The sequence below is a fragment of the Nanorana parkeri genome, unplaced genomic scaffold (genome assembly GCF_000935625.1).
Source record: "Nanorana parkeri isolate BGI_ZX_2015 unplaced genomic scaffold, ASM93562v1 scaffold789, whole genome shotgun sequence".
Taxonomy (NCBI): domain Eukaryota; kingdom Metazoa; phylum Chordata; class Amphibia; order Anura; family Dicroglossidae; genus Nanorana; species Nanorana parkeri.
In genome coordinates, this window is record NW_017307057.1 from 652,169 (window position 1) to 665,634 (window position 13,466).

Below are 13,466 nucleotides of genomic sequence, written 5' to 3' on the forward strand. Positions count from 1 at the left end.
ACTATACTTGGAAATGCCAAATGTGTCCATATTTCATGTCATTTTGAATAATAAAAGTTTATTAAACTTCCAGAGAAAACATATACAGAAACAAGGAAGGGATAGCTGTGGCAATAAACAGTATAACAATCATAAGCTGTCCAGGCAGAGGCACAATAAGATGATCCAATGAGCATTTGTATCAATATACAGCAAAATTGCATCAGTATAAAATAAACACTGAACAGGCGTCCCAAAAATCCCATCTGGCTACCCTACCTACTGGAGAAAAAAAGGAGTAAGGAAGAGGTAAAGAGAGGAGTGTAGAGCAGAGAAAATAAGGCAGAATAGAAGAAAACAAGAGTGGATAAGAAAGCCCAGCAATGAGCGCCAGCCGAGGAATTTGGACAAAGCTATTGGAAATGATCCAGACACTCCAGGTAACAGTGTAGTCTTCAAATATGTGATTTAAGATGAGCCGTCAGTTCCTCCATGCGTTGCAGATGATTCAGTTCAATAAACCATTTACTTAGAGGGGGGAGTGACGACCTCCAATGCTTGGGATTACCATTCTGGCCACCATAAGAAAAGAATGTAGGAGACCCTTCTTGGTCTTGGATACAGAACCTGGGAGTAGAGAAAGACGGGCAATTTCTGGACTTGGATTAATTCAAAAGCCAATAACCTGTTTATAAATATCAAATATCTGTGGCCAGAAGGCAAAAACTTTTTTTTTTGTAATTTTAATTTTGTCAAATAAAAGTATATATCAGTTGCTCTATCTTTAAAGTGACTCTGCTGCTAAATTTAAATTGCCCCAAAAGCTGCCTCTGTATAAGACGAAAGCAACACTTACCTCTCCCTTAGCCCATGCTGCCACTCTGATACAGGGATCATCCAGTGTGGTTTCTTTAGAAATCGACACTTCCAGGGGTGTCAATCTCCTGGCCCCCAGCTGCGCTCAGTTGTTCCTCCCACCAACTCCTACATCACCAGTGTGTCCACTGGGCACAGCGAGTGACCAGGAGAGTATTTGCCCAAATACTCCCGATGCGTATTGCCATAGCGGAACTTCACCAGGGAGCTTGGAGCTGGCTTCCCGGCAAATCAGGAAGCCGGAGAGCAGGTAATGACTCGCCCCCTGGCTTCCTGATTGGCCAGGAAGCTGGTTCCATGCTCCCTCGTCACTTGGTGATGAGAGAGCATTGAGCCGGCTTCATGGCCAATCTGGAAGCCGGGCAACGTGTAATGATTTGCCGCGTCATTACACACTGCCCAGCTTTCTTAATGGGACTTAGGATATCGGTGTTCAGCATCGGCGAGTACCGGAAAAAAAAATATCATTATTCATACTCAATAACGAGAAATCGGTATCGGTGCATCACTACAAGGAATATACTCAGGGAGGTAAGGTCAACAGAACCGGTTCATATTGAAACAAATTTCCTGAGTTTCCTCTTTGATAAAACCTACATTTGTATTAAGGATATTTTAAATCAGGGGTAGACAAATTAGAATGGAACTCAGGAGTCAGCCTGTCCAATCCAGGAGCCAGCAGGATTTTTTTTTAGGAGCCAGCTCCATTGACAACTAGAGAAAGTCTCAAAAGTTGGGGGCCACCTGTAATTTTTTAGGAGCCGTGCTATGCATTCTTATGCTGATTTTTTTATTTTTTTTATTCTGGCGGCTGCAAAAAAAAATAACAAAAAAACTTGCAGATAGCAAAGAAGATATTGCTTCCTCTGCTATCTGCCATAATTTCAGGACGGTGCTCTCCCCCTCCTGCATTACAATGAGAGCTTAGCAGAGCCGGAGGTGATATGAAAGCCAACTCTGCTGAGCTCTCATGGTACGGACAGTTCAGCGTCCCTGGTTACTTGGTACAGAGGTACCGAGCAGAATAGCCGAGCCGAATGTCGCTCGGTGGCATTCGGATATTCACTCACTGCTGTTAGTCCACTATGAGAATAGGCCGAACAGCAGCTAGTAGCCTGCCAGAGGTTCGGCTCAGTCGATCCAGATGTTGGATCGGCTGAGTCGAACTCCTTCTGCACTTTGGGTTGGCCGAGCATGCTGAGCATGTTCGGCCGACCAGAACCCAGCCGCAGCAAGCCAATGTATGGCTGATATCAGCCGTACAAGCCTGAAGTGAGCTTTTTGAATAACCCCCTTAGTTTTTCCAGGGAAGGTTCCATAACAATCAGTAGATTATTTATTTATTTATGTATTTAATTATTTATTATTTGTAGTAGTATTTATATAAATTATTATTATTTGTTAAGTGGAAAAACAAATAGTCCTTCTTTGATAAATGATGTCTAGTAATTTTTGGCTGTGCAAACTATATTGCAGTAGACCTATAGGCAACATACATAAAAAATAAATATATTATGCCCCTATAAACGTAAAGTAGAAGTTTACCCTAGAAATCATCAATAAATTTTAAACAGCCGTATAATATATATTGAGCACCTTGTCTGACTTATTTCTGCACTCCTGTTGTCCAGCAATCGGCATTGAAAACCGTTGGCTATTAACAGTGACACCATGCAGCTCATAGTGTCACTTAGCCACCCTCTTGCTATCTATGTCTTTGATAGCATCAGCACACAGAAAAAGCATAGTCAAGCAGTTTCCAGTCAGGTTTTATAATCGCAGATTGAAGATAGCATGAGGGGGGCTGGGCAACACCATGAGTTGTTTGGTATCACTGGTAAAAGCCGGCAGTTTCCAATGCTGACTGCTGGACAACTGAAGTGCAGACAGAAGTCAAACATGGTGCTATGCATTTATCAAGCTAAATGTGTTATATTGCTGTTTAAAGTGTATTGATTATTTCTAGGGTGAACTTCCACTTAACGTCCGTGAGTTTTAGCTACACTCTCCCTGTAAACCCTATGAACTGGGTGATTCTAGACCTGTATCTTATTTATCACTTCACTTTATAGGGTGACAACACTTAACGCTTAGGCAGTGAATTGATGTTTCTTTAGCCATTATATTCAGTTCTTGCATTATATTTACCAAGCAAAATGTGTTCTTATAAAATAATGGTACTTTTCAGGTGCTACCTCAATGGATTAACAGCAGCCTACCATTGTTACAATAAAATCTCTTTCACTTTATTATATATATTAAAAGCATGACAAAATTAAAAGCACACGGGACACTTCTATTCTTAGAGTTTTATAGTGATGTTGTTTAATTCACAAATGGGGTAGAAAGAATCTCCAACATGTTTTGCAGGCATTACATCGCTTCTTCGGGGCAAGGTAGACAAACTTCCTGTGTCAGCAGATGGGTCCTGTTCAAGGGATCTTGGAAGCAGGGGGAATAGCAAAGGGCTGTGTAGGTGTTCCTTTATGGCAGCCTGCAGTTCCATCGTGATAGATAGCATACCAATAAAATATTTCCTCAGCACCAATGCAAAATTAGGGTTTTTCCCTGAGCACCAATGCAAATGTAATGTTTCTTCCTGAATACCAACGCAAAGCTAAATGTTTGCACTGAACTCCGATGCATAGTTAAAAGTTTGCACTGAACACCAATGTAAAGTTGGAGTTTTTCAATAACCACCAATGAAACGTTTTTGTTTGTGTAGTAGTCATATTTATTGCTTGATCTGCAACTCACTGATCACACTAATGTACTGCAAGCTGTGGATGAGAAGATTATTACAGGGGGTTCCTTGGGAAATATTTGTAAGGGTTCCTCACAGGTAAAAAGGGAGGGAAAGGCTGGACTAGATGAGACGCTCACATTGTGCAGTAAAATCAGTGTAATTTAAGTACAGAAGAGAAGTCTTTACAGATGTGCAAGACCGAAGGTAAAGCTTTAAAGTGATATTAAAGCTTGCATTTCTGTAAGTTATTTCAGGTGTTATTGAAATAACTTACAGTTTTTTGCTGATTGTTCTTGTAGTTCTGCCTCCTTTCCATCTAGAATCAGCTTATTCCTGGGTGCTGGTCCTGACGTCCACTCTGGGGGTTCCTTTCTCCTTCTATGGTCCCATGGAGCCACCCTTGTATGCACGCTCCCAGCTGGTGCTATGGACTAGTCTTCTTCTCTGTAAACCAGACTTAGTGCCTAATTGCTAATTACACTGTTATTGTATGTGTATGATTCAATTCAGATACGTCCTGATTAAGCTATATAAAGTATTCCAAAAATGTATTTCTCTCTGTGTCCCCCTCATCTGTCTCTAATTCATACCGTTTCATTGTCATAAAATGGTGAATAAATGGTTCACCCAAGGATGCTCTCATACATGTGTCTTCTTCCAAGGCAGACAAGGCATCCTCTAGTTTCAGTGGTACTGAGGGTGCTTTCAGTTCAGTAAGTTTTGTATGGCTGTTAGCAGCTTCGAATAAGTCAAGGCCCCTCCTGAGCCCATCCAGGCCCGCAGCAATTGTGGCAGCTAAAACTAAGTAAGGGTTGGCTGTGGCTGAACACAGCATGTTTTCTATATATGTTCCATTGCAGCCTTGAGATTTAACATTGTAGGTGCAGGTATTGTTATTAGATCCCCAAGTGGAACAGATGCTGTTTGGAGGGTCTTTGTCATTCTTCAAAAAACGTTTGCGGCATGCAGCTCCTGGAGCAACTAGGCAGCTGAGTGCAGCTGAATGCTGCAGAAGACCTGATATCCATTTTTTGCCAATGTCTGTCAGAACTTTTTCACGAGATCCTGTATGAAATACATTTTTGGTTCCACTAACATCCCACAAGCTGTGTGATAGAACTCCAGAATTATAGAAACCCACAGAGTCAGTATTAAAACTTACTATGTAGTCTTGTTTCTTAGCTGCTTCTTTAATACCAGTTTTAAAAGTAAAGGCATTGTCAGCAGCAGCCAACCCATATTCAGGCAGAAAGGAAACCTCCATTTGTCCAGGGGCACTGGAAGAGGAGAAACATTCAATGTTCCCACCTGTGTAATACATCCCCTCTAAAAGTTCTTGCATGAACATCTGGTGATCGGATAGCAATGTTACAGCAGGGAATGAAATTGTCTTTGAATTTATAATTTCTGCAACTCCAAATATACAAAATTCGTATATGAAAGCAGAACTTAGCAGAAATCCACTTTCCTGTAGCTGACTAAGTAAACGTTTGGCTAGATATCTTGGTGAAGTAAGAAGAGGATTGCCCAAGAGAGTAAATGGGTCACAGAGCACTCTTGCAGTTTTTTCAGTCCAAGGTAGAACTCGGAATGTTTGTAAATCTGGTTTCAACAAAATGTCACTATTAAATTGTTTGGAACTGCTGTGGTCGACTTCATTGTCTTTGGTGTCCAAAGTTAGTTCAAGATTACTTCTTGGCATGCAAATTCCATTCACAGCCTTGTCCTACAAAACATTTGAAAAACATATTTTATTTTAATCTAATTTAAAGTTTCCCAGCAAAACAACATTCTCTATTAGCTTCACTCATCAAAATGAATTATAATGCAACATATTGGTTGACCAGCTAGTGGATGGACCAGCTAACAAAAGACTGACCCGGATAGCATTACTGAGCCAGCGACTCAGTTAAAGAGTCAGCAAACTAGCAGGGATCAGAATCGGTCAGGCACGTCATGCTATCACTGCCCAAACTTCAATCAGAGAATGCTTTGTATTTACTAATAAAAATACTAGGAATTCTCTGAATGGCCGATGTGCTAAGCTAGCAAGCTGGTGTATTTTCAGAGCAGAGACAAAGCCACTCGGCACAGGACCAGGAAGATTGCAGCCAGCACTTCAGTAGCTCCAGCAGCTGATTAGGCATGACATATACATACTTACATTGGACGAAGCTGGATTAAGGTAAGTATGCAGAATATTGAATACATGAATTTCAGCTTAAACGTGTGTTGGATGTCTAGTCCCCCCTTTGCACTGGGATTCCTCAACCTAGGTCCCATGTCACTAGTATACCCTGTAGTAATGTAGGACCAGGGAGAGGAACCACAGTATGTGGCACATGGGAGAGGGGGCTAGGCACCTGAAAAACTGAGACATGGGGCACTTAATATTACAAATGGTTAAATTACATGTAGACCCGAGTCAGGGTTCTGGCAACCTGTATTCCTTAATGTAATGTGCTTGTTTGACTGACTTATAAAGAGGTTTGCACACTGCAGTGAATGGAGAAGCAGCACAGTGATACGCTCATCACTCTGAAACTCTGTTCTCTTCTCCTGTCAGCATATGCACTGATTGACTCCTCGTACTGCTTCCTCCCACTCCCCAGCCCTGTTATACAGGGGCAACAAAAGGCTGATGCCAGGTCAAATTCAGGTACTTACACTGCTTGCATTTAAAAATACATTTAATGATGTATTAATGATTACAGAGCTGCAATCATTTGTGTCTTCCAAGCTTTAACATCAGACATATCCCATAATGTTTCATAGAGCACTGGAAGAACTGTAGTGCAATATGTGTGTAGATATTTGCTGACAATATCACACTTATATAACTTCTCAGTAGCATGAAGCAATTATAAGTAAGCAGCATTTAATCACCAATCATATACCATTCACGTGGGGACACCTATTCACACACAGAACATATTATAGCCCCATCATTGTAAAACATACATATCATATTCAGTTTCAAGGGATTCTGAATTTATAGAAATTGGCTACATATACCAATGATCCATAACTGAAAATATGTGGTATTCTTAGTCCTTTAAAAGAGAGCGAGACTGCAAGCGAGAGAGAGTGCAAGCGAGAGAGAGTGCGAGCGAGAGAGAGCGCGTGCGAGAGAGAGAGAGCGAGCACAGCGCGCGAGAGAGCAAGCGCGCGAGAGAGCAAACGAGATCCCAAGCACTCCAATTAAAAAAAGTGAAACAGGAGCCTCACTAAAGCTTCCACCCTTAATCACCCATCAATGTGTAGAGAATAACCTAAGATAGGTTCCAAGTGTTGAAGGTGCATATTGAGATACTTTTCTGATAAGCTGAAGATCTGAACACACTCAGATATGAAGCTTACCTGAAAAAAACGTGCAGAAATGGTTTTTGACCTTGATACTCCATGCAGATCAGTAGCTTCAAACCGGACAAATCGTATATCTTCTCTAGCAATCTGCTGCTTTAGGTGTTCAACTAGGGCAATTATACTATAAGAATCCTGAATTTCATCGCCACTCGGATCAACATCTTTACTGCTGGCAGATAGACCTTCTGAAACAAAATAAATTGCACTTATACATAAACAATAGGTAAAATGAATGCAATAGCTTTAAGTGGGATGGTTATTAGGAAAATGATAAGTAGAAGATATATTATCAACATATCAAATTAAGCTTTAAAGAAAATGGCATAACATTAGGATGATGAAGATATTTTAGGCCCCATTCCCACTAAGCGACTTATCACGCGATTTCCGCCGCGATATCGCGCATTTTTGCCGTGCGATATAGCAAGAAGTCTATTCAATGGAGCTGTCTTAGCTCCATGTCGCCCGTCGCTGTCGCTCTAGCAGGACCCTTTTTTCGGCGGATTTTGCATGATTTTTCTATTTTTCAATGGAGCCCGACGGTGAAGGTCACGCTACTGTCGCTGGATCGTCGCACCGAAAGTCACACGGATCCACTGCAAAAGGTATGTCGCTTAGTGTGAATGGGGCCTTAAAGCAATGAGCACTGGAAGTTTAGGAATAAACAAAGGCATCCAATAACTGATGAACTACAATTCATCTAGAGGTGTGTGATCTACAGTCTGTTGCCCACTTTGAGCAGTAGGCTTTTCCCGCACATCTACTAAGTATTCATCACAATGTGCCTGCAGCTTTCACAGCTTTCAGTTACATTATTTACTAGTACTCGGCTTCCCAGGTACATGCATGTAATACATGTGCCATTTTTTGCAAACTGTCTTGCTACATATAGATGCTTATGGCTGGCATTCTGAGGCATAATGAGCAGTTGTGTGTCTGATGCTAGTTAATGTCTACAGAGATTTCTAATGTGTTGGGAAATCTCCTCCACTAGGAAGTGATTCTTCTTCTTTTTATGGTGTACATGCACTGTCTGCAGTGCAGTTAAATGTTGGCTAGTTTGGAAATAAACAATATTGGTTCAGAAGTGAAGTACATTCTTGGGAGCACGAAACATGTACAGTATAGCCATCACTTAAAGGTAGTCATAGATGGCTCGGATTTATTCATTCTGAATCAGCCAAAATTCAACGGTGTGTGACCTTGCTGGCACCTTCTGGCTTGAAAAACTTGAAAGTTCGAAAGTGGAAAACTGTTGGCGCTATATAAATCCTGTATGATAATAATAGCCAGTGTGGGGGATTTCTACATTCAAACTGTTTTACATGGATGGAGGATGTCATATGATTTATCTCGTTCAGTCTGCGGGCTGAACATAAGAAATTTGTGCATGTATGCTAACTTTAATTTAAAGTGTTCCTGTAGTGACAATTAGCCAAAAAAACAGAGAGAGGATCGCTAACAGACCCTTTATTTTTTGCTATGGAGTTACTCACTTACTAGCAAACCAGCAAAATGTCAGCTGCTGCTTCCTTGCCAGCATGTGATATTAGTGAGTGAGATTAGTGCACCAGGCCAGCGAGGGAGTGATTCCATAAAGATAAATGGAAGCATCTTCTCTGTGATTCTGCTGCTGGCCATGAGCCACCAGGAGCATAATCAACCATTTATTGTGGACCTATGTTTTGAATTTGACCCTCACTTTTAAATGTTCCTACTTAAAGTGACACAATACTCTGCAGTTAAATCTTAATATAGTTTATATTTATTTTCTTACTATCATCTATCAACTACCAGCTGCCTGTAATATGGGAGTGCCCTTACTGGTCAGTGAGGCAATTTTATTGGACAGTGGAATGGAAGTTGGCAGGGCTTAGCCATGAAATCAGGCCCCAGTAACAAATCAGAGAGGCACACATAAAAAATAAAACGTTTTAACTAATATTGATAATAGCTGTCATACTGTGGTCCTCTTTGTTTAGGCAGTGTTTTCCTTTGTAAAACTTGAGTACAGGTTCTCTTTAAACACCTTCTTTAACCCCATCTTTTTCCTATAGCCCAGGCTCAAAGCATCCTTCACCTAATGTCATTGTAATGCTCCCATATATTTTTATACACACACATCACACAACAAACATTTTCTTGTACATGGGCTGAAATATATCCTTACCCTTAAACTCAGTTGCTGGAGGTTCATGCTTGGTTTCAGGGGCAATACTTATTTGATCAGGTAATAATATCTGTTTTCCATTGAATGTCTGTATGGGTTGTATAAATTGCTCATCATTCTGTACCTCTACAGGACCTGGCATAATTGGAGCAATTGGCATCTCATGGCATTGCTTTGCCGCAGGTTCTTGCTGCTGGATCTCTTTTTCCAAATGTGGCCGAAATGTTTCAAAGGTTAAGCCAGACTTTTCTCTTGTGTTTTCAACACGTTTTGGAAGATGTATCTGAGCTATTGTAGTGCTGATGTTTGGATTACGTTTGTTTTTATGATGAATGAATGCGCTTTCCTTAAGAACAGTTTTCAGCTCTTCTAGTGTTTCTTTGGGTATTGCTGAACCATCTTTATCAGATTTTTCTGCTGTATTTTTATCATCTGTTTTGTTATGATTTATCTTTTCTTGAAGCATATTGTCAGTATTCTTGGTATCAGAAACTTGTGAAGATGCCACCGGCTCCATTGTTTGTTTTTCTTGCTCTGCTTTATGTGTGTTGTCTCCTCTGTGATCTGTTTGCGTAAGACCTTGTCTTTCATCCTTGAGACGTAGTTTAGTAGACATATCAGATGCTTGGAAATATTTTTCCATATCATCATATACCCTTTCAAAGTAGGAACTATTCAAGGAACTCACAGAATGGAATGCATTTACCTTCTCCCACTCTAAAGGAGGAATGTATCTGCCAGTAACCTTGACTCCTCTTCTTCTTCTTCTAAATCTTGATATCACACTTCCATCTACTTCATCATTTTCGGTGTTCCTTGGCTCCTAAAAACACCAAGGTACATGTTTTTTCTAGTATATCATAGTTTCTATAAAATGTATCTAAATTCAAAACTTGTATTTGCTTTTTATTGAGTAGAAAATCACTAAGGGGTCTATTCACGAAGCTGCCGAAGGATCGAGCCGTAGCTTTGACCGATCCTTCGGCTAGCTTCGGCCCCAGGGCCCCTTTGGTTCTACTATTCACAATAGCCCGTACAGCTCCCGAATGTGGCCGAGCGGCCCAGTCGAACCGAACGCATATGCATCGGCTCGGCTGAGCCGTGCTGAAAGCCGAAGGTGGCCGAGCGGCACGACAGCCTTCTCATGACAGCTCGGCGGAGCCAGCCGTGATCTTACGGCTGGCTCCGGCCACTTGCAGAGAGATCAGTGTCCCTGGTTATCTGCTAATTAGGGACACTGATCTCCAAACAGCTAACTCTCTCTCTGAAATCAGCAGTACCAGCCTGAAGTGAAAAGCCGAACAGTGTTCGGCTCACTTCACCTCAGGTCGGTCATTCACTCGGCTGCCTACGGCAGCTTAGTGAATAGACCCCTAAACCTCATTTTTTTCCTCAACTGAGGAGTTTTCTATTCACTTCCATTCCTAGAGACACAGAAGTGATAACAAAATTCTCCAAAGTAAAGCCAGCCGTGCACTGCTCAAATTCAGCCGATTCAAGCTGTATTGAAGTGAAATTCAAGCCGTGGGTGACCCTATTGGCCCATAACATTCTGTGAATGGCCGGTGAAGTTCCTGTCATTAATCAATTACACCTCCATTCACAGAATATAATGCATTGTGTGAAAATAGTAGCACAAGTTCTCTAAATGGAGAAGAGGGCATGGAGGAGGAGTCAAGCAGAACAACTTTTCACTCCAAAAGTGACTTCTGTTAACCTGTACAGCACCAAAAGATAGCTGCTCAGGGCAATATGCAGTAGCTATGAAGGAGGCATGAAGGTAGGATTTTTACAATAAGCAACAGCCTGCATGAGATGGAATACAGACTTTTATATGTAACTAATGTGTTTTGTATTGTATCCTAAAAGAAAAAGAATACTAAAATTCAGCTTTAAAGTAAAAATAGATTTTGATGCCGGTAGTCTACAGCTGTGATATCAACAGACTCAGACACCAGTCCAGCTGCTTATAATTAAGGATGGGCTGCATGTTCGTGTCGACCATAGGTTCGACTCGAACATTGCATGTTCTAGCGTTCGCCGAACGCCGAACATTATGGGATGTCCGCGGTATGTTCGACCACGGCACATCCCACAATGCACTGCGCCGTCCGAAAACGGTAATTGGCTACAGTCCTGCACCTGACCGTAGGTCAGGTGCAAGAGCGTGCCAATCAGGGCTTAGTACAAATGTAGAGCCATGATTGGTCAGAGTCACGATGACTCTGCCCAATCATGTCTCACAGCTAAGTCCCTGCAGCACACTATATAAGGCTGCTGACACCGCGGCCCCATGTAGTGTGCTGTAGGAGATAGAGAGGGTTCTAGTATAGTTAGTTACAGTCAGCAGATAGGTAGAGAGTTATATATAGTTATAGAGAGTTATAATAGACTTATAACTTTATATATATATATATATATATATATATATATATATAAGTATTTTTTAAAAGTGTTTTTTTCATTGATACATGTCCCCCAGGGCAGTACCCGGATCCCCATACACTTTTTATGGCCAATAAATTGCATATAAGGCTTCAAAATGGGGACATTTAAATTTCCGAGTTCTACCCCCATAGACTTGCATTGAGTTCTAAGTTCGAGTTAGAACTTTTTCCATGTTCGAAAGTTCGAGTTAGAACCGAACACGGGGGTGTTCGGCTCATCACTACTTATAATGTACCGAAGACCACAGTAGATTATTGCTCTTCCAGCCAATACAAAAATAAACACTTATATAGTAGATCTCATGTATGCTCATAGGATGTGAGAGTTGGGCAGAAAAGAAGTTCTGGAAAATTCTATTGATTATTTAATTCTGACCATTCATACAATAAAGTTGAAGTTTAATCTGCTTAAATGGTGGCTTCTCTGGTTGACTGCGTCATGGTGCCTCTCTATGCAATTCAGGAAGATAATGGCTGGTGGGTGGGGCAGGGTACTGTACATTGCTTCCTGAAAACATCATACAACCCAGCCTCTCAAGTCCACCTAGCCTGATGCAAACAGTGGGTTGGCTCTTGGAAGAAGATACAGGTGAAACTCCAATAATTAGAATATTGTGCAAAAGTTCATTTATTTCACTAATGCAACTTAAAAGGTGAAACTAATATATGAGATAGACTCATTACATGCAAAGCAAGATAGTTCAAGCCGTGATTTGTCATAATTGTGATGATTATGGCTTACAGCTCATTGCTTACAGCTTCTGAGAAGATACGCTATTAGCGTAGCGGGAGTGATGCAAAATGCACAGCCGCCTTCCCCGCTACGCCGATAGCGTATCTTAAACCAGCACACGCTGTATGCAGCTTCTAACAGCTTGGGAGATGGGAGGCCATGCTTGTTGGTCGTTCCAGGGATCAGGTGAGTATTAGAAAAAAATCTGGTTACACCACTGGCATCCAGGTATAGTGATTGATTCCTAAACACATGTAATCATATCACATATGATTACCTGCGGTGAGCAGCCGTTTACATGCAGCAGCTGTCACCCGATCATTAACTTGAATGGGTGACAGTTGCCGCTTGTAAACACCAGATTAGGGATTACTGCTGCAGGAAGATGCAAGTTTCTGAAGCAGGAATCCCTAATCGCACTTAAACTTACAGGTTTGATTGGGGCCTTATTGTGTGTATATTAGTGTGTGTATTTCTATGTGTTAGTATTTCTGTTTCTGCGTATTCCTATGTGTGTGCATATTTCTGTTTGTGTGTATTTCTATGTGTGTGCGTATTTTTTTGTGTGTGTGTGTGTGAATCTGTTGATCCTCTATGATTAAAATTAAAACATTTTAATCTGTGGGGGGGGGAAACACACACACATATACTCACACACTGACACTGCACACATTTCCACATGTATACATACTGATATGATACACATAGAAACATTAACACACATACCGACATCACTCACAGAAATACTGACAATTCACACGCACAAAGTATCACAAAGATACTGTATATACAGGTGAAACTCGAATAATTAGAATATCGTGCAAAAGTAATTGCAGTAAGTGCTGCAAAAGGGGCCCAAACCAAGTACTGAGTACATATGCATGCTTATACTTTTCAGAGGTCCGATATTGTTCTTTGTACAATCCTTGTTTTATTGATTGCATGTAATAATCTACTTTTTTGAGGTTGTGGATTTGGGGTTCTTGGGGTTTTCATGAGCTGTAAGCCATAATCATCACAATTATGACAAATCACGGCTTGAACTATCCTGCTTTGCATGTAATGAGTCTCATCTCATATATTAGTTTCACCTTTTAAGTTGCATTAGTGAAATAAATGAACTTTGCACGATATTCTAATTATTCGAGT

At 41.0% G+C, this 13,466-nt stretch overlaps 1 protein-coding gene across 1 annotated transcript; it reads right to left on the reverse strand.

The window, feature by feature from the left end:
* Positions 1 to 4,127: 4,127 nt before the first annotated feature.
* On the reverse strand, positions 4,128 to 13,049 carry LGSN (lengsin, lens protein with glutamine synthetase domain). The gene is made up of 5 exons (XM_018564850.1): positions 13,044 to 13,049; positions 9,844 to 9,960; positions 9,138 to 9,729; positions 6,962 to 7,152; positions 4,128 to 5,327 (listed from the first exon to the last, which is right to left on the reverse strand). Exons 1-5 carry the CDS (start codon positions 13,047 to 13,049, stop codon positions 4,128 to 4,130), a joined length of 2,106 nt encoding a protein of 701 aa, XP_018420352.1.
* Positions 13,050 to 13,466: the final 417 nt, after the last annotated feature.

Bases quoted from the DNA above. Each gene is read 5' to 3' on its own strand.
- LGSN (XM_018564850.1), bottom strand. The intron at 9,730-9,843 runs GTAAATGCATTC...CTACGTCTCAAG, and splicing joins CTCCTTTAGAGTGGGAGAAG to GATGAAAGACAAGGTCTTAC. The intron at 7,153-9,137 runs GTAAGGATATAT...ATTTTGTTTCAG, and splicing joins TCCAGCAACTGAGTTTAAGG to AAGGTCTATCTGCCAGCAGT.